At 36.3% G+C, this 22809-nt stretch overlaps 1 protein-coding gene across 4 annotated transcripts in view; it reads left to right on the top strand.

Annotated features, from left to right (window-relative positions):
• The window catches only part of LOC121858143 (tudor domain-containing protein 7B-like), a 102543-nt gene that overhangs the window by 35704 nt on the left and 44030 nt on the right, over positions 1 to 22809 (top strand). For 3 of the 4 annotated variants that reach the window (XR_006087367.1, XM_042354371.1, XM_042354369.1), the window contains exons 14-16: positions 1040 to 1154; positions 6995 to 7122; positions 15022 to 15120. Coding sequence is in view for 3 of the 4 variants with exons in the window: in XM_042354371.1 (XP_042210305.1) it covers positions 1040 to 1154; positions 6995 to 7122; positions 15022 to 15120 (342 nt within the window). In the remaining variant the exon portion in view is untranslated. The remainder of the gene's footprint in view (positions 1 to 1039; positions 1155 to 6994; positions 7123 to 15021; positions 15121 to 22809) is intronic. The other variant, XM_042354372.1, reaches the window with a different exon arrangement.

Here is a 22809-nt window from a genome sequence, read left to right as displayed (position 1 = left end):
TAATTGATTAAAAACCTTATATTCATTCTAGTTTGTGTTCTGATTGTCTTTATGAATACCTTCAACACTTTAATTACCTGTTATGCTCCTTGAAGCATATTAACCTCCTCTGGCTTCTTACTCGCTTACATGTATACTCATAATGAAACCAAATAATTCACGGTTGTTCATATTGATCCCAAGTGAATTGGAGGTTCTCGTAAGAATACCATATGCTTAAAAAGACTGCAAGTTACTATTCGTTGATCATAATAATGTTATCAGAATTACAGGAAGGTGCTCATAATAATGTTATGATTTACATGTGGTTATAGTGACATGACAAGTGACTCAAAGGTGCTCATATTTATGGCAAGTAACCCAGGTACTCATTATAACCTCAGCAGTTCAGCTTGACTTCCAGTTGGTGGCAGTGACTTTAGGTGAATCACAGAAGCTCATAATCACATCACCTAAAATCTCATCACATTACTTAAAAGACATCAAATGACTAAAAAGTACTCATAATAATGTTTAGGGGTTCACTTGTGCTCATAATATTTCCAGGTGAATCAGTGCTAACCATAATGATCCCTGGACCTTATAGACTTATGGGTACTCATAATGACACCAGGATTTTAAAATAGCCTTTGGTAATTATAAGTAGTTATGGTGCAAAGCCATGGTGATTGCATAAGCATACAAGCGTTGAAAAGTTAATTAGCTACAGATATACCTTGGCCGTGGGGGTGTAAACAGGTTAGCCGGTAAATGTTTGTATTTCTGTGTATTAGCATTTTTTTATATATATATATATACATTTCTTTGTTTCATTTTATACAGAACTGTAAATGTTTATAAAATGAACTATACCTCAAATAATTGTAAATAATCAAACTAAACTAATGCCCAGTACCTTTAGAGTTAATGTTAAGGTAATAATAAGCATCTTTCACTGTTAATATAATTTGTCAATAGCATTACCTTTCTGTTTTACATGTTACTATGAATTGAATACTGTTGTACAGGATGCTAGAAATGTTTTCAATTTTTTTTTTAGGTAGGAGGTGTAGCAGAGGTCTACCTGATGCATGTCACTCCTGAGGGTGATGTGTTTGTTCAGATTGAGTCAGAAACCTACGAGGTGCTTGAGAGCCTTCTTGATGTGGCCAGACGTGAGTATTTTTTAGTTTAACAAATATACAGTAAACCCTCTTTCTAAGGAATATTCCCAATAAGGGACTTCTTTTAATCCGGTATAACTAGTAGACTCGGCTTATAAGATCCAGTAATAGAAGCATTGTCTGCTGTTGACCAGGTGCACTGTCCTTAAAATATCTCCAATCAAACAGAGGTGATGATACTGACTGTATTAGTGCAAACTGAAAACATAAAGTGCTTAGTACCAAAGAAAGAGTAGAAAGTCTTGTTACTGAAACTTTGTGACCAAGCATTCCTGATACTGGAGTTTACCATACAAGAGGCGCTCTGCATTACAAGGGGGTAAAGCGCCACCCCTGGCAAAACGTTTTTTTTTTTTTTATGGATATCACTATTTTCACCCTTCCTCTACATGTTAACGTTGAATGTAACCCTCTAGGTAGACTAGAAATATGGTTGGAAGTCCTTAAAAAATAGGGTGTCATTTCGCCTCAGGCCGGGAGCTACGTATTTGTCTGTGTGCTCGATAAGTAACGGTGGTTTCATCCCGTTCAGAGTGAGAGGAGCGCATGCCAATGACAGCGCATGTCCCACGGGCCATACCCCCCTGAGTCAGCCAATCACAATGGATTTTCCTTGCTACGTCACAGCTCCTCAGCCAATCTGCGTGCCCAGATGCTGCCTCCCTGTTAGTCTTGCTGCGCTGTGTAGCTAAAGGCGGTTCAGCGTTTCTACTGTTATTTTGAAAAAATTTTTGGCATAGCATTGACGTTATTCATGTTTCATGGGTGTGAGAAGTGCTATGCAATGTCTGCCCAGTTTTAGAGCAAGGTTCGAGTGAAGCCAGCCCTTCTGGTGTGGGTTCAGGTGCCCTAAATCCTGAGCTTGTGTCTAGTGATGACAGTGCTCACTTGGACACCCCAGCCATGCTTGGTGATAGTGATTTTGGTGGAGAATTTAGTGGCAATTATGGTGATGCAAGTGCTACTGGCGATGGTGATAGCCATTAAAGTTATACGTGCTCCTCAGGATTTATGTAACTTCAACGTACTACAATCGTCTGGGATGATAAAACGAAGGAACTAAACAAAGTAAGATTATAATACAATTATCATAATACTTTTTTACCCAAGATTATGCAAACTTTCTCGGCGTTTGTATTCGTATGTTAATTACATTGGGGGGGAGAGTGTGGTGGTGTTCCCTTATTATTACACACTATTATACTAAACAATATTATAAATCTTTGGCTAATAATTGGGACGGAAAGATAAATACTGATAGGCATATGAGTTGTTATTATTATTTTATTATTTTTTTATTTGGGGGGAGGGGGTGTAAGAAGAGTGTTGATTTTGGTGATCATTAACTTGTTTTACAGTACAGGGGAGTATTAGCCCACTAAAAAATCTGAATAGATATTATACAGCGCTGGACATAGAATGCAGTCTTGTCTTACTCCATGTCTAACCCTGAACCAACTAATGTACAGGTTGACAACCCTTTATCCGAAATTCCGAAAACCGAAAAGCTCTAAAAACCGAAAGTGTTTTGTAGGGCAATTTTTTTTTTTTTTTTAAACAGGGATTAGCCCACCCGGGCATAAATCACTGACTCACATCGGGGCCTGGTGGGCGAAAATGTAATAGTAATAATAATTATAATAATAATAATTATTCATAGTACAGTAAATAAAAATTGTAATTAAAATATTGTACACCAAGATAAAATAATAATGATAACAATAATAGTAATAATAAAATATAATAATAAAATTAATAATAATAATAATAATAATAATAATAATAATAATAATAATACCTGTACTGTAATACATACAATACTGTGAAATCGAACATGACTTGGACGTGACGCTTTTGGGCGCTTGACAAACGTCGGGCAGCGGGTGAGTGAGGCGCCACTTTTGTCTCAGTGTTGCTACTACTGTAGTCACACATTTGCGTCTGCTGCTCTCATATTTTTATGTAATTTTGTTTACCTTCACTGAAAATGCCAAAAAGAGCTTCAGATACCCCTATGGGTTACAGCGAGAAGAAAAGGAAGCGTCTCTCATTATCGACAGCACAGAAAGTGGAGTTATTACAGAAGCTTGATCGTGTGCGGCATCTTACTGAAGAATATGGTGTGGGAACTACCACCGTATATCACTTAAAGAAACAAAGACAAGTTATACACTGACAGTGATGACCCCTTAATAATGCAAAACAGAAAAACATGAAGATCTTGACCACGTGCTGATTGAGTGGATTCGACAACGAAGAACTGAACGTATTCCACTGACTGGTTTGATGGTCGTGAAACGAGGTAAAATATACCACGAAGAACTGAACATTGATGGTGAGTGTGAATATTCAGAAGGTTGGCTGCAGAAATTTAAGAAGCGTCATGGTATAAAATATCTGAAAATCTGTGGTGATAAAGCTTCTGCTGATCATGAAGCAGCTGAACATTACATTGACGAATTTGCCAAAATTATATCTGATGAAAACCTTTGTCGTGAACAAATTTACAATGCTGATGAAATCGCTCTGTACTGGCGCTATGTTCCTAGAAAAATGTGAACAACCGCTGATGAGAGAGCACCAACAGGTGTTAAGGATGCTAAGGACAGGTTGACTGTTCTTGGGTGCGCCAATGCTGCAGGCACACACAAGTTAAAGTTGGCAGTGATTGGAAAAAGCCGACGACCAAGATGTATGAAAGGTGTACACAATTTACCTGTGCATTATTATGCCAACAAGAAAGCATGGGTAACCAGAGAAATATTTTCAGACTGGTTCAATAACCACTTTGTAACATCAGCACGAGCTCATTGCAGGGAAGCTGGACTGGAAGCAAACTGTAAAATTCTATTGTTCCTTGACAACTGCTCTGCACATCCTGCTGAACTTCTTGTGAAAAGTAATGTTTTTGGCATTTACTTTCCCCCCAATGTGACGTCTTTAATACAGCCTTATGTCCAAGGAATTTTACGCTCCATGAAGAGCAAATATAAAGATGTTTTTTTGAACTGTATGCTTGATGCAGTCAGCAGAGGCGTAGGAATCAAAAGCTTCACGAAAGAGTTCAGTGTTAAGGATGCCATTTATTCAGTTGCTAATGCTTGGAACGCTGTTGATAAACCAACATTAACAAATGCTTGGCGCAAACTTTGGCCTACAACGATGTTTGAAGGAAATGAAGATGCAGATGAAGACTTGGAAGGATTTCGTGTTACTAAAGAGAAGATGATATCAAACCTCCTTACTTACGCCAAAGGTTTATCTTTCGAAAGTGTAAATAAGTTGGAGGAAGCCGACATTGAAGAATTGCTGAACATTGACAATTATGCACCTGTTGTGTATTCATTGAGTGATGGGGAAATAGCTGAAATGGTGCTAAATAAAGATAAGCATGAGGATAGTAGTGATGATGATGAAATTGTGAACACTGGTGAAAAAGTCTCCATAGACGATGTGGTGAAAACCTGTGATCAGTTAATTACTGCCCTTGAACAACGTGCATTTATCAGTGAGCACGAGAGACTGCTTAGACAGAAACCACTGTTAATGAGACAGATGACACTGGAAGAAGCCTTTAAAAAGACCATCTGTCCTAGTATTGAGTCATCACTTGAGAGTCCTGTTCCTGGCCCATCTTCAGATGTCTGACTCCTACTTGATGATGACAACACTGATGTGTCCTCTTCATGATAAACAAGCCAGCTGTAATGTACCTTTACTGTATCTGTTTGAAGTTTTACAGAATATTTTCCTTACAAATAAACTGTACTAGAGTATTTATGGACTATATTTATCCCACAATTTCATTTATGCCAAACCTAACTAAACTGAACTGAATATAACCTAACCTAACCATTCCGAAAACCGAAAAATTCCGAAAACCGAAATATGTCTGGCCCCAAGGATTTCGGATAAAGGGTTGTCAACCTGTACTATGTTCATAATTGCTAGTATCCCAGTTCATTTGTTTTATAAGTTCTGTTGGAAATTTTTCCACTTTAGCATTTTCCATTTTGCACACAGCTCCCTCAACTTGTTTCCTGAATCAATAGTTTTATCTTAATTTTCTTTTCATTTCTTACCTTCACCCTTTATCAAAATTATTGTACTTTTCTTTTCATTTCTTATCTTCACCCTTTATCAAAATTATTGTAATGTATAGTTCTTCTACATACTTTGCCTATCTCTTTTTTTTTTCTATGGGATTAAACAGGTTCTTATTGTCCTTACTTTTTATGGTCCCTCACAATGGCATAGATTTGTTGTGAATGAAGGGGAGATGCTTCTGAGGCTTGCAAAGAAAGTATAAATTTCAATGAATATAAATATACTGTACAGTATTCTTTAATTATAAAACTAGATATCTTAGAGCATGTTTATTAGGCTATGAAAAGAAGTTACAAAGGTAAAAAGGCATTTATTCTAGTTGTTGCAAATGTTGTACAGTACAAAAAATAATTCTGGCAACTGAAGGTACAATGGACAAAACTTTACAAACCATAAATTTTCTTTAACTCTCAATCCATGTATTTTTCTAATACAGGTTTGGCATTACCCAACATTGCTCTTATTTCATCACTAAAATACTTGATTACCAGGATAAACATCTACCAAATACTTTTATGCTTAAAACTATTAAAAACCATTATAAAAAACCTGAGCTTACTAATGGCATCCTCTCTGGAGCAACTTGCGCACAAAACTAACTAATTTTTTGTTTATTTTAAATCTCTGGGTTTTCACTGGATGTCCCTTCAAAATGGTGGAATCATCCAGCCAATGAAAACTCAGAATCTCAAGAACACTCCCATCGAATTTAGCTGGAGACATGCTCCAATGAGTGGGAAGTTTGAACTAAGCTTGGAAAATTGGATTTGCAATGGTTTTATTAAGAAATACATTAACTGTAGGGGGATGATTAATATAGGAAATATTCCAACTCGATTGTAGAGGGGGGATGCATCCCCCCCCCCCCTCAGGATGCTTCTTACTGGTGGCACATCATTTATTCATTTGTTTAAGCATTTTGTACATATCCCTGCAGCTATGATATGCCTGCTATAATCTACCATTTCCTTCCATTTCCTATTTGAAAACCAAAGGTCTGTCTACAGTGACTTTAGTCTATAGGTCCTCATCATGAGTTACTGGTTTGTTGTATAAGGCAGAAGTTGAAGAGTAAAATTTACATAAGCCTTATTATGATGGCTTGCTTTATTATGTTTGGCATAGTTGTGTACACATTCATTGTACAATACACTGGGATCTTGATCACGAAACACTTGCCAATCACACAGTTTAAGTTTGTCTGTAGAGGACTGCATATTTTTATCAATGGTCATTCTATATTTAGTTATTACTAGTGAAATTTGAATGTTTTACATGGTATAAAATAATTTTAAGTGTAAATTGCATGTGTTCTGGGTATCAAGTTCTATCTACAGGAGCGAACACAAACACCTGTAGAGTTTTCGTAGGTTCTATTTACTGGATAAACAGATATGTACACAAGGGAGGTGGCGCTCCTTACTCTGTATGGGGGTCAACTAGCCTCTCGAGCGACATGTGGCAAGTGATACATTAGCAGCTTCCATATGTCGCCAGGCACATTAATTAATGTGGGACATGGTAAATACATTGCCACACGCTGCTAGCTAGGCTGAATAAATAGCGTATATAAATGGAGCACATACATAATATACATACAGCATACATAATATACATACATAAATAATACCTTCTAATAATTGAGAAATATTGATACATAATGTAAATGCTTGTAGAGAATATGAAATGATTTAGATATCCTAATGAAAGTCATACCTTCACAGATCGCGCAAAGGAAATGCTTGGGGAAAATGTGCAGATTGACCTAACTCGTCTGTACTTGGCCCGTTTCAGTGAAGATGGAGAATGGTACCGAGCAGCTCCAAGGAGTAACATAGATCAAGATGGCAAGGTATTTATAACTGTTTATTGTAGTCTTTAAAAATCCTATTTGATACATTCTTTATTTTGACAGATGAGAGATGATGCTTGTTTTTATGAAGCTTGATAATCTGCTTCTTGCCTTAAAAATGGAATTACTGTACATACAGTGACCTTTTTCACTAAAATTGAGAGGATGTAAGACAATGACAAGAATATTGTTCAATCACAGCAAATATTCATACATCCATCTATCTATCTATGTCTGTGTATGTATAACTATTCATGTGTTGTTTAATTCTGTTAATTTTCAACATGATTTTACAAAATTTGGTGCAGATGAATCATCTGGATGGGTGATGTACACATGCCAAATACCAAGATATTTAATACCATGATTATTTTTGTACTTTTTTTCCGATTAGCTCGTGCTAGAGGATATGTCTTCATCAAATAAGTTGTTTTAGGCTGAAAATCATCTCAGGTAGGCCCTGAGATACATATATTTTGCATCAGACCAATTGAAAAATTTAGTTTTCATAAATTGGCTGATGGTTTCAGAGAAAAGTTGACATTTTATTTTAATATGTTTGTCATCGTTTTGTCTCATTGGCTTTGTATATATAAAGTATACATGCTTCCAGGATAACTAATTCTTAGTTTTTAGGATTGGCCAAGTACTGACGATGAAGAGGGAAGAAAATTAAAGATCAAGGGGCTGTCAAAGATGAATTCATGACTGATTGCAGTGGAGTGCCTGAGTCGTTATGACACAGGCCTCAGTCTCATCATCCTCAGTTCCTAGTAGTGCCTCCTGCTGATCAGATGCCTCTCAGTCAGCTCAGTGTTTTGGAAACTGAGCACTTCCTTTATTTATTGGGATGGTTGCTTGAGGATAGACAGATTATCACACAACCATAATGCTATTTTGCAGGAGTGTTTATTGATGTTTAACACTTTTCCAGGATATTCACACTAATTTGCATCAAACCAAAACTTTATGTGTCCTGTATCTGGACGCTCAGCGGAGAAAAATATTTCCCCCAAATTAGCCAGTGTGCTGAACTTGTTGAAAATTGGACATGTGTTAGAAATTAGCAACTCAAGTGGTGTGACACTCCTCCTCTACCTCCTTTAAACCCAGTATAATGAGGCATGATAAGTGGCAACCTCAGTTTTTATGTCCACATCCATGAGTGTACTCTCTGCACCTCTATAGTGTTGCCTTAGTCTAGGTTTTTCTTGTATTATTTTTGGCTTATCCTCCCATTCCATAGTGATATATGTCATTCAGTAGTGTGCTTCTGATGTTTCAAGGTACAGTACTGTATTTGTGTATATCAGGGAGTGTTATTTGTGCAAAGTGGTTGAGAAAAAATGTCTGAGAAGCAGGCACCTCGTAATGGTGATGCAAAAACTAGACCTAGGTTACTCTCCCAAGATGAAACATACAGTGGATTGAGTTATTCCTACCCCTCAGGTAATGTAAAAGAGGTGCACATATAAAAAAGCCATTTGTTATTTTGTGTTGTTTACATATACAGTACTACTGTATTTACTATTCATTTTGCATATTCTCAAGTTATACTACAGTAGTCAGTATTCCCTTACTTTTGGTCATATTGCAGTTCCAACAATGCCACCATACTCTCTTGCATTCAAAGGTGTATAATACATATGGGCACATATGGATAACATGTTATTTAAGAGGAAGTACAAGTAAAAAATATTTTCTTGCCATTGGCAACAGCTACATTTGTCTCCTAAACTTTGTACTATATCTCAGTTATTACATGTGATAAATTCAGTTCATTTGCACCATTTTCTTCAGGTGGATTTTTTACATAAGTCATATGAATATTTATTACAGTACAGTACACGAGTATATAAAAGTTAGAGAAAAATAGCCCACCAAAATGTTGTTTAAACATTTCTCACATACTTTCTCTTATACTCGTCATTATTCCCTCAGTTTTTATTGTATCTCATTTCTTGAAATACCAATACATTCTACAGACTCACCTGCATATAATGATGTATAATACATAAGGGTAAAAGGAATTTGTAAGGTTCAACTAACATGTACAAAAAATTTACAGAATATATAAAACTGCTCCCACTCAAGCTGAATGGGTGGGAGAAGGTCACGACAGGGTGGGGGTAATAAAGTCCAGGGGGATTACAACAGGCAACATGTTAACAACCTTATTGGTAGTTAGCTCTCACACAAACGATAGCATTTGCTTCACCTTACATTTGTGACCATTTTCCACAAGGAATACTCAGCTCAACTTCACCAGATGAGGACTGGTAAAAAGGCTTGTTGGAATATTACAGGGAAAATCAGATTTGCATATAATACCTCTTAGGGATAAATCAGTGCTTCATTCAGGCCAATCACAGGACTTGAGGAAATTCTTCAGAGGGTCTGATAGGCAGCTAGCAATGTCTTGGTGGTTAAGTGGGAGAAACTGGATAATTCAATGTACTGTATTCCTGAAAATATCTTAAGTTATTCCTCAACTTGTTTTTGTGTGTGTGTGTGTGTGTGTGTGTGTTGTGTGTGTGTGTGTGTGTGTGTGTGTGTGTGTGTGTGTGTGTGTGTGTGTGTGTGTGTGTGTGTGTGTGTGTGTGTGTGTGTGTGTGTGTGTGTGTGTGTGTGTGTGTGTGTGTGTGTGTGTGTGTGTGTGTGTGTGTGTGTGTGTGTGTGTGTGTGTGTGTGTGTGTGTGTGTGTGTGTGTGTGTGTGTGTGTGTGTGTGTGTGTGTGTGTGTGTGTGTGTGTGTGTGTGTGTGTGTGTGTGTGTGTGTGTGTGTGTGTGTGTGTGTGTGTGTGTGTGTGTGTGTGTGTGTGTGTGTGTGTGTGTGTGTGTGTGTGTGTGTGTGTGTGTGTGTGTGTGTGTGTGTGTGTGTGTGTGTGTGTGTGTGTGTGTGTGTGTGTGTGTGTGTGTGTGTGTGTGTGTGTGTGTGTGTGTGTGTGTGTGTGTGTGTGTGTGTGTGTGTGTGTGTGTGTGTGTGTGTGTGTGTGTGTGTGTGTGTGTGTGTGTGTGTGTGTGTGTGTGTGTGTGTGTGTGTGTGTGTGTGTGTGTGTGTGTGTGTGTGTGTGTGTGTGTGTGTGTGTGTGTGTGTGTGTGTGTGTGTGTGTGTGTGTGTGTGTGTGTGTGTGTGTGTGTGTGTGTGTGTGTGTGTGTGTGTGTGTGTGTGTGTGTGTGTGTGTGTGTGTGTGTGTGTGTGTGTGTGTGTGTGTGTGTGTGTGTGTGTGTGTGTGTGTGTGTGTGTGTGTGTGTGTGTGTGTGTGTGTGTGTGTGTGTGTGTGTGTGTGTGTGTGTGTGTGTGTGTGTGTGTGTGTGTGTGTGTGTGTGTGTGTGTGTGTGTGTGTGTGTGTGTGTGTGTGTGTGTGTGTGTGTGTGTGTGTGTGTGTGTGTGTGTGTGTGTGTGTGTGTGTGTGTGTGTGTGTGTGTGTGTGTGTGTGTGTGTGTGTGTGTGTGTGTGTGTGTGTGTGTGTGTGTGTGTGTGTGTGTGTGTGTGTGTGTCCCTTTTTCTTGGTAACAAATCAAAGAAATTTATGGGATTCATTCCCTACAATTTTTATTGCTCTCACTTTGTCACATCAGTTTTGTGTTTGAGCTCTTGAAATATGACTCTATGATTGATGATATTTGTACTAGAAGGCATGGTAGCTGCAGCAGATCATGCCGGTATGTTTTTCTCTGACCTCGTTAAACATGCTCACTATAGATTCATTAACTCAATAATTTCTGGCTACATCCATAATTTGTTCACTACCATAAAATTTATCTAGTATGTGTACTTCCTTTTCACAATTTGCATGACTAAGCACTTCACTTCAGAGACATTATTTTTAGAAGAAAACCCAGCACAACAGACTGATATGCAAAAAACTTGATGCTTACTCTGTGGACAATCCAAAATTGGTGTGTATAAACAAAGCACTGAGGATTGTCATCATCCCCTCTCATCTGCTTGCATGTCAGTGACTAGTGAAGTGTATAGGATCATACATCATAGAGACGTGTGAGTGTCATTGGCAAGCCAACCGTGTTACTGCAAAAAGGCAGCTGTGTGGAGAAAATAAGTACCTGTAGTACAACTATACCCCAATGTATGAAGGGTTTGGGTTTCCTGGAAATCCATTCGTTAAGTTAAAAACGTATATCAATTTGGTAGAATCCATGTACAGTATTTTTGGGGATTATGTTCCAAGGGAACGAAAGCAACCTATATTGAATGGTAGTCCGTGCATTTTTGGGGTTATGATCCAGAGAGGGAAAATGATGGTCAACTGGAAGTTTTTCACACAAATTTCACCGGTATATGGCCTTAAATAATAGTAAAGAGTAGACAGGTTGACAACCCTTTATCCGAAATTCCAAAAACCGAAAAGCTCTAAAAAGCGAAAGTTTTTTTGTGGGGCTTTTTTTTTTTTAAACGGGGATTATTAGCCAACCCAGGCACAGATCACTGACCCACATCGGGCCCTGGGGGGCGAAAATGTAATAGTAATGATAATTATAATAATAATAATTATTCATAGTAAATAAATATTTTAATAAATATACACCAAAATAACAATGATTACAATAATAATAATAAAATATAATAATAAAATTAATAATAATAATAATAACAATAATAATAATACTGTAATAATAAAATAATAATAATACAGTAAAGAAATACAAGAATGAAAAAAAGATCAAAAGTGAGAAACACGACCTAGACCTATGACTTATTATTATTATTATTATAATTTTTATTATATTTTCGACCCCCCAGGCCCCAATGTGGGTCATTGATCTATGCCCGGGTGGGCTAATACACATTAAAAAAAAAAAACCTAACCATTCTGAAAACCGAAAAATTCCAAAAACCGAAATGCCTCTGGCCCCAAGGATTTCGGATAAGGGATTGTCAACCTGTATAATGTACATTGAAAATGAAGAACATTATATAGGTACAGTAGAGTGTCCTGGTTGGTCATCTTAGCATCTTAACCACATGATAGCTGAAGAGTTTGCATTATATATTGAAAAGGGGGGGGGGGGGTGTAAAAATTTTAATTTTATCTGTTAAAGCGAATATTTGCTTTTGTATAAAAAGAAATGTTAAAATGTAACTTGTTGAAATGAATTTTCGTGTATCTGGCATACATATACAGTACTGTATAAAGGAATACCTGTAATTTTTTTTTTGGTATGAATAAGGTGAAGGATAACTATTGCATAATTAGTAAAATTTGTATGTACTGTTGAAGTGTTTTGGCTCCTGTTTGCTGATAATGATTTTTTTTTTTTTTTTTTTATGGCTGGTCTGGCAGCCATCTTGGATTTAAAATTGAAAGTTAAAGTCAGTTAATTCTATAATACCTTGAACAAATTACAGTATGCCATTCGATTTAGTATATACTTTTTGCATGCTGTTTTAGCTACTTCTTGTCCAATTCTTATGTTTTACATGATTGCTTATTTTAGGGTGTGACATGATTGTTTATAGGGCTTTTATCATGTTTGTAAAAGTTACTGCCTACTTGTTGGTCAAAAATTTTATCTTGTCAACTTAGCTATATTCATGTTGAGTCTCAACATGAATTCAGTGGTAATGCCACTAGTCTTATATACTGTACTATAATAGGTTGATGCTCTCAGATCAGTTCATTGTTTCATCTCGAAGGTATCATGTTCCTTTTGTGGTCATGTTTCACCTGAACATTACAGGCTGGTAGACCCTCTTTTTTTTGGGGGGTATTATAATTACAGTGTGTTTTTAAGAAAAAAAAATTTGAAAACAATAATACTTTTTTTTTGTACTTTAATTTTTGGGGATTGGTTTTTAATTTATACCAACTTTTCAGCAGTACTCATTAGTGTCAGTCTTCTCCACTGTTCTCAAAGGATATTTATTTGTATACCGGTAGGTGTTGTTCCAGATTAGTCTTCTCCAGTGTCACTCTGTGTAAAAAATATGAAACTTAAATAATTTCTTACAAATTGCTGAAATAGTTTATTTAATAGTTTTTTAAATAAAAAATTATACAAGCCATCAAATAGAAGTATTTTTGGGGTGTGAGGTGTGACTGGCGCTGTGTGTCACAGCCAATAGAATACACAATGTTGTCAGGTGTATGAGAGCTCCCGGCAACACCAGCCGCTCGGTGACGGTGACTCGCCGAGCTTGGCTGCTGAGTACTGTATATGAGAGATGTAGGAGAAGATAAATTTTTTTCCCCTGCAGATGTTATAACATTAAGCTGTAAAAACATTCATGTGGCATAGTAAAACCCTGAAAGTACCGGGTAGGTTTGGTGTTCTTAGGGAGATTGACTCGGAAATCCCCCCCACCCTCTGGAATTTCCCTCCCTGCAATACCGTGTAGTGAAGTTCACGTGGGTGTGTTGTGGAGACACATTATTTCGTATTCCTGTAAGTTTAAAGAACCATACTTAGTTTTAGTCCCTATGGCAGTTACATAGGGTGTCAAGTTCCTTCATGACATAAATCTTAGTTTCCAGTGGAGTACAAACATCATTATTTGTTGGAAATATACAGAATTTACAGTTTAATACTGTATGTTTGTGCCTTTCTTTGGATTGTACAGTATTGTTTATTAGATTTTTGTGTACTGTAAATATACCCTGTATGTACATATATAATTGTGGTGTTCGTGTGTAATTACTAACAAAGCATGACTATGTAAATGGAAGTACATTTATATCGTGAATGAAACAAGATAATATAGGTATTCATCCTGCATGGGTCATCCTACTTTGTGAGAAACTGTGATTAATATAGAAGTGAGAGTTCTAACGGTAGTGTCACCAACATTCAAGAATCATTCAGCGAGTGGGAAATAATTTGTTGTATGAATAGTCTTAATGTAAAAGAATTCTTCATTTGTTTGATAGTTACATACCTCAGCAGTATTGGATTTATCTTATTGGATTGAAGTAATCTTGTGATGTACAGTAAATCCCATCCATTCTGCTGGGTAATGTTCTCAGAGACCATGGATTGTAAGTATGTACTACAGGTATAGTGGTGTGGATTGATATAAATAAGATAAGCTTCCAATCCATGATTTTACCTTAAAAATAAAATAATGGTAGTCCATGAATTATCTGACCCATTTTAGATTTTAGTAACTTTAAAAATATTATTGATGAATCATGTATGTGATGGACAACTCATAAGAATACTTTCTTGTCTCAGTAGATTTCCACATGTGCTTCGTGTTCTATTTTTAAGATTTAGGATATTTAGGATTGAAATGGGTCAGATAATTTATGAATATCCTGTATTTTAAACCTTTATTTAACCTTTTAAGTGTTTATACAGTACATTGAAAAGAGGAGTCTCTCTGGAAACCTAATTGAGTGTTGGTGATGCGAGTGAATGCCAGGTTTTTCTTTTTAGCTAATTAAGCCATAGATGATATTTATGTGGCTTTTTTTTTTCTTTTTTTTTAAACCTATGCATGGTATTTGCATTTGTGGAATGTTTTTAATGTTATTGTGATCATACTGAAATGTTTTTTAAGAGCTGTATATGCCTGGTTGGCTTTTAATAGTTCCATATCTTCCTTGTGACAGGGGTATAAAGTGAGTCACATTTGCTACTTGTCCTTATTGCATTATGTTTATAGATAAGCTCATGATTTATCTGTAAAACATAAACAATGAATTATTATAATGAGAGCAGTTGAATATAGATAAATTATTCTCATTTTTCACATTCTTGGCTCCTCCTCTCTCCCTCTGTCATTTTCTTTCACTTCCTTTTCCATTGATATAGAGATATCAATGCTGCATCATAAATACAATGCAATATATTGCAGTGGCAAAGCTCACTGTATACTGGCCTTCAGTGGTGTGCTTGGCTATGTTCATGACAACTAACCCCATAACTTAACTAACAGGTTCAGATGTGGTTTGTGGACTTTGGTAACTCAGACCAAGTGGATTCTACGAACATAAGGCTACTGGAGAGTGACCAGCTAAAGAAAATCCCACACCAGGTAAACAGATTTTCTAGGTTTATGGTTGTTGGTAGTCATTCACCACTGAAGTTCAGAACAAATCTTTTGAGCATAAGACGGTGATATTTACACACTCCTTCTAAGCTATTTTGATTTCTGTTTATCTGGTATTTTTTTTTTTTTTTTTAATATAAATGTTCTCACTTTCCATTTACAGTATCTCTACTACCTGGAGTTATAGTAATCACAAGCAGTAACTGTTGTAGATTTAAGCCTTCCTTATACTCTGCTGTTGTGACAATTGTCTACAGTCCAAAAGACCCTAAAACAGTACACTGTATCAGATTTTTTGACATAATGAACATCCATATACAAGGCATTATCATCATGTTAAGTACCAAATAGTACTGGCATGAAAATAGTAAAAGTTAACAGGCAGTATTGTGTTTAAATAAAAAATTTGATTTGGAGAGATTGTATGTGTACTTAAAGGGCGGCGGACATCATATGATGTTTAGGTTTTTCGCGCCATTGTTTGGGTGCACCTGTGGCTGTTGTTGTTGTCTGATTACTATAACGATGCTGGCGGCTCACTTCCGAGCCAGAAAAACATTCACTCCTAGTTCAACTCGTGATTTCTCCAAGAAATTATTATTTCTTGTATTTATTGGCTAAATATGAATTTGTAGAAAGGGGATTCAGCTTTCTAATGGTGCCCAAAAAATTTACTAACTCAATTAGGGTGCATTCTACTTATATTTGAATTACATTATCTAAAGCAATTTGCTATATTTTCTACACAACACCATCCTGGGCAGACATCGCGCATAAATATTCCCACTCTTTAAGAGTTTGAAATTTAATTGAAAACCAAATTTGTAATGTTTGAGTATAAGCGTATAGTGCACTGATAAGAAATGTTTTCCCATGTTATGCTGATTAAAAAAAAAGATTTGATGTCACTTTATGATTTTGAAATTGGCTTTCAATAGGAGATAGGACCTAATTGGCCCTTATGGTCCCAAGTCAAGTTAGTCTCTCTTTTTTCTTGTAGTTGCTGGGATGCAGAAGGCATCTCAGATATCACAGGTTCATTGAAGTTTGTTGTTTGTCTTCAATTTAAAACCAGATTCTTTATGTTTAAATAAAGGCTTTCATAAGCACAATAAATATAAATTTGCCAAAGTACATGATACTTAAGGTCAGCTGGCACACATGTTGGCAGGTGTGTTTTAACTAAATTGCTTTTCTCACCATCTGGTAAAGGTGATTTAATAAATTAATTTAACTCGTCTCTAGTTAACTGTTAACCAGTACATGGCATCAACTCTCTTGGCAAATCAATTAACTGTGGGTGATATGTCCCCAACTACTGCAGATAGTTGAGTGTTCTGTATTATCTATTTGGTACATTACTATAATTAGTATTGAGTAATATACCAAGACAGTTTTCTGATAACTGTCATTAGATAATTTACATTACTGTACTAGCAAGTTAATTGATGTGAAAAACCTGTAGAATATACCTTGTTCATCCAGGTAGTAGAGCATGCACAGGAATGCAGTTGTATCTTCAGATCAGAGTGATGTTATGTTGAGTTGTGTTGCATCTTTACGTGTGTGCACACATTCGCAGATGCATGGAAACTTGTACCTGTACATATGACCACACATTTTTGTTTAGAACTTGGGATTTGATATTTCCCAGTAGTCTGTTCGCTTGTGGCTGTTGAAAATTGCATGCCTAGTGGCTGAGTTGGCTACTAGCTATCCTTATAAGATTTATATTTAACATATTTTATGTACTGTACAGTATTTATTTAAATTGTTAAAAGTTAATATTAGTTGATCCTTTAATATAAATTGAACATACTGAATCAATAAAACCAAACTAATGCATGATCACAGTCCAGTACACAACCACTGTGCTCTTAAAAATTATATATATATATATATATATATATATATATATATATATATATATATATATATATATATATATATATATATATATATATATATATATATATATATATATATATATATATATATATATACACACACACACACACAGTGACCCCTCGTTTAACGAACACCTCGGTTAACGTAATTTCGATTAACGAACTGCCTTCCATAAGGATCTTCAATTCGGTTAACGAAAAAAAATTCGGTTAACGAAGTTCTTATGAACCGACCTCAACATGTTTTCGCTTGCACTGATCGGGCAACCAGCTTTAGTATCAGTCCGCCAATACATTAATCGGTTCTAGGGCTTAAATTCCTTACTATTTTAGTAAATATCAAGAAGTTTATACTATTCAATAATTTTAAAAGTTTAATATTCAATTTTTAGTCATTTTAACAATTATTGAACATAATTGAAGGTAAAGTGACTAGTTTAATGCGCGGCATCCAGCCTCTTAACACAGCAAACAGGAGTTAGTCTCTCTCTGTTTTCACTGGAGGTAACATCTTGCTTGAGACTCTTCAACTAAACACTTTTTTTCTGTGTTTCCAAGCAAATTATTGGTCATTTTGAAATATATTTTACATATTGACAATATATAATGCAGTGCAGTGTTGATTTAAAGAAAATAATCTTGAATTACACCAAGAGAGCTAAAATTTTATGGGTGAAATGGCGCCATGGGGTGACTTCTCTTCCACCCCAATGCCTTCTCTTCTTCTTTCTCCTCCACCCCCATTCTAAATCCCATCATCATCATCATCCAGGAGCCTTCTACATACACACCTGAAAGTAAGTGAACTTCTCTACCATATATATTATATATATATATATATATATATATATTATATATACTGTATATATATTATATATATATATATATTATATATATTATATATATATATATATATATATATATATATATATATATATATATATATATATATATATATATATATATATATATATATATATATATATATATATATATATATATATATATATATATACATACACACACACACACCGTATATACTCGTCTACAACCCCCTCCCCCTCGTTTATAGGTCGACCCTGATTTTTTGACCAAGAAATCGTTAATTTACGATATTCCTCGTTTATAGTTCGACCCACGTTTTTGAGGGTAATGGAACAACAAAACCTTCACTAAAAATGCTCTACGTCCTATAAACTGAGGCTCGCCGTGCATGAAACACGAGTGCCGAAGGCAAATTGTGTACCATTTATTATTACAACACTTATACACTGAAACGCGGGTAGTTTCAACAAGAATATTGTATATTTCCATTCAAGTCAATTAGGAGGGAATATTATTGTAATACAACAGTTTTTTAACTAAACCATTCGAAAAGCGATTACGGTAACATCTTTTGAACGAAAGAAAGCGAAAGTCATTGTTTTCGTCACGATTTTATCCCACTTTCCACTTTAATACGTACGTAATTTCAGCAAAAATATTACATTTCCGTGTATGTATTATATCAAGCACAGTATGAATAGAATATCATTGTAATATAACAGAATTTTAACCGAAAACTATTAAAAAAACGAGTAACATTTCAAGAACAGAAGCTTAGGTAAAGTCTTTTGTTTTCGTCATGTATTTTATCCTATTTTACATTGAAATACATCACGTTTCAGCAAAACTACTTTTATTTCCGAGAATATATTCATTCAGGCGCAGTTTAGGTAAAATATACGTGTGATGTAATAGTTTTTTAACTGAAAACAATTCGAAAAACACATACCCTCTAGCCCTGTTCAAGGAGAGGACTGGGAGAAGCTGTTTGGTGCTGCAGACGATGACAAGGAAAATGATTTTGATGGATTTTAATGAAAATATTCAGAAATATGGAATCGTAGTATTTATTCAAGTCAATTAGGATAGAATATTATCGTAATACAACAGTTTTTAACTAAACCATTCGAAAAGCGATTGCGGTAACATCTTTTGAACGAAAGAAAGTGAAAGTCATTGTTTTCGTCACGATTTTATCCCACTTTCCACTGTAATACGTACGTCATTTCAGCAAAAATATTACATTTCCGTGAATGAATTATATCAAGCACAGTATGAATAGAATACTATTGTAATATAACAATATATTAACCAAAAACTTTTAAAAAAAACGAGTAACTTCTCTTGAACATCGGAAGGTTAGGTAAAATCTTTTGTTTTCGTCATGTATTTTATCCTATTTTACATTAAAATATATTAGGTTTCAGCGAAACTACTATTTATTTCCGAGAATATATTCATTCAGGCACAGTTAAGGTAAAATATACATGTGATGTAACAGTTTTTTAACTGAAAACGATTCGAAAAACACGTGTACTTTCTAGCTGATACAGCTGGTGGTGCGTCATGCGTCGTTGTAAACAATAGGAGATTGAAGTAGATTACCGGGTATTATATTAAGTGTGAAATATCGAAAAGGTTTTTATTACCGGTATTTTTTGTAGATCAATGAGAACTGTGATACCGTATATGATATGATAAGTTAGCCTGTGCTAAGAACTTCAACATAGACTACTGAAAGCACTTTGTAAGGTAATTTAGCCTATTGTAAGTTGGTGAGCTTCATTTACTGAAGGAACTGCACAACTTTTCATTACTAATTGGTACATGTTTTACGTTTCCATTGTTTACTGGCAGTAAATGGTAAATATTTTTCATGTCTGAAGCTAAAAGTTGCTCCTCGCCCTTCCCATCATGCACGGGTTCAACCTAACAAAACTATTACGCATGTATAGGACGACCCCCAATTTTTTGCCTAAAAATTTGGTCTTAAAAACTTGAACTATATACGGTGTGTATATATATATATATATATATATATATATATATATATATATTTTATACTAGTTTCTTAAAAAATGCCATTGAATTTCTGTATATGTACAGTAATGTATTTCATGCAAAGGGAGGCTCAGGAACGTAACTCCCATATTTTATCTACTTCTTATGGGGAAAATTGATCCGCTTAACGTAGCGGTTTTCAGGAACAGAACCACTACAATAAACGAGCAGTTTATATCTGTATATACAGTAAGATCTCACGTTTAGCAAGTTTTAAATTCGCGATTCATATGTTTCGCGTCACTTTTAAAATTTCCAGCCTCTCAAGAATAGCGATTTTCATTACCAGTTTTGCGAGCCATTGTTGAGTGGGCAACGCACAGTGTCACGGTCTTTTGTTATCCGTCGACCCGTCGAGTGTATTTTTGTTTACGGCGTAACAGAAGTTAGTTTGAATGAGCGAGCGGTGCAGTGACCTTGGATTATATAACCCATTGTGCTTACATTTTCTGAGATTCTTGTTTAACTATTAATGATTCTTGTGTATTAGCAATTCTTGTGTATTAACAATGAGTGAAGTGCATAATGTAAATGTCGGGAGCGGTTCTGGTGGTCATGATAGCCGTAGAGAAGGTCAACAAGGAAAGCCCCAAGTCAAGCGTGACTACCGTAAGGGGTCAAGAAGAGGAAATACACCCTTGAAATGAAACGAGAGATGCTTGACATGATCAAAAGTGGTGCTCGTACCTGTGAAATCATGCATAAGTTCAACTGCCCTGAATCAACCATACGTTCCCTTAAGAAGAACAAGGAAGCCTTAACTGCTTCTGTGAATATATTCTCAAGATTTTCTAGTAGCAGGACGTTCTCCGATACTTCACACCAAAACCTACTGTTAGTTATCACAGAACATTACCTTCACAAGTGGGTGGAAAGAAGAAACCGTGAACAAGGCGACCTGTCTGGGCCACAGATAAGGCATCGGGCACGTGTTTATTACGCTGCAGTTGCACAAAAGAAACTTGTTAACTCTCCACCACTGTTCAATGCTTCTGTTGGTTGGTTGGTTGGTTGGCTGCCTTTAAGAAATGTTATGAAGTCAAGTTTGCCCACTACCATGGGGAAAGTGCATCGGCTGATATTATAGCAGCAGAAAAATATCCACCTGTCTTTCAAGCAATTGTGAAGGAGGGTGGTTATTGCTGAGACCAGATCTTCAATTGTGACGAAACTGACATTTTCTGGAAGCACTCACCTAAGACCACTTTCATTCCCAAAGGTGAAAAGCAGGTAAGGGGATGTAAAGACTTCAAAAGACAGGATTACAGTTTTATTCACAGCTAATGCAAGTGGAGATTTCTTGATGAAACTCCTGGTTGTTAACCCGTACTGCCTGGCCTAGAGCCCACCGTCATGCCAATATGTCACAGCTCAATGTTTATTGGACGTCTAATAAGAAAGCTTGGGTTACAACGTCTTTATGCACCGATTGGTTTGACAAGCACTTTGTTCCTGACGCCCAACAGTACTGCTGGAGGAAGAACATCGACTTCAAAGTGATCCTGGAGATGAATAATGCTCCTGGATACACTTAAGTTTCTAATTGGACGTCACCCTAATGTACAAGTTGTCTTCCTTCTTCCTAACACCACATCGCTTCTGCAGCCACTTGACCACGAATTCATCAGTTATGTTAAACTGTTCTACTATCAGTCACTATATAAAGACTTTCGTCAGCAGACAGACTCATTAGTTGAGTTACAACAAATCGAGGCAGAACTCTCTGTCAGTGACCAGGCTCTACCAGCTAACCAGGAGGAGGAGGAGGTAGATGACTCGACTTTTAGCACCTCACCACCCCGCAACCATGAAGTGTTATCAGTTTGTGAATTTTGGAAGAAATATAATAATAAAAATGCAGGACAGAATTGTTGAGGCATGGCATAAGATTAATGTTGCAACAGTGCTACAAGCATGGAAGCCTTTGTTCGCTAACTCCGAGATAAGTGGGGCAGAGCAGACCGCGGCAAGCGGAGAGAGGCAGTCCGTGGCGGCATCACTAATGGACACTGGCAGCAGCGTGCTCAGTCCCAGCACCGGGATTTTCAGATGTTCAAGTTGAAGATTTGCAAGAAATCGTTGGTCACATCAGCAGCAACCGACAATTGAAGAAATGTTGGAGGATAATGAAGAACAAGAAGAACAGCAACCAACACGCCAGCTGACTGAGTTGCTCACAAACATCACACGTCTCATTGAACAGCTCGAAGAATATGAAATCAGGCCTCACCCTCGGAACCTTATGTGCTCTGCCCTTGATAAGGGTATGGAGGAATATAAGGCCTTGTACATGTCCCGTGTTAATGCTCGTCAGCATGCCCTTCTTACTCGGTACCTATGCAAGGCCCAGACTGTTAATGCCTTGGAGACAATTCTGATAAAAATAAGTGCAAAAAAAAAAATCGAACTTTGGGAGGGGTGGGGTGGGGGCTCTGAACATAAACCTGGACTGTTTCAAGAAAATCAGAGGTTTAGTCCAGTTGTTGACTACTGTTTTCATTGATGTGGCTGTTCTGTACTGTAAATTATTATATGTAAGTAACCACAATTTGTCTTATGAATAAAGTGAAAACTATTTACTGTACAGTACTATAAAGATGAAAATAAGAAAAAGTAAGTGTGTAGTGGTTTATTGTGTATGGGAGATGAGAGTGATCTGGGATCTGCAGGTGGGAGGGTAGCATGGGTGGGTGACTCCCTCCCCCAGGACCCCTTTAACATGTCTTTATGCAATTTCATCATATTTCCCACATTATTTAGGTTCATTTAGTGCTGGGTTGATAAAATATTATTCTAAAATAATTAATCCCCCCCCCCCCCCCAAAAAAAAAAGATAAGAAAAATTACTCCCACACTCGATCCCAGATGAGACATTTTGTTG

The sequence above is a fragment of the Homarus americanus genome, unplaced genomic scaffold (assembly GCF_018991925.1).
Source record: "Homarus americanus isolate GMGI-L3 unplaced genomic scaffold, GMGI_Hamer_2.0 scaffold36117, whole genome shotgun sequence".
Classification (NCBI taxonomy): domain Eukaryota; kingdom Metazoa; phylum Arthropoda; class Malacostraca; order Decapoda; family Nephropidae; genus Homarus; species Homarus americanus.
The sequence above is the reverse complement of the archived record's forward strand: the minus strand, read 5'-3'. Positions and strand labels throughout refer to the sequence as shown.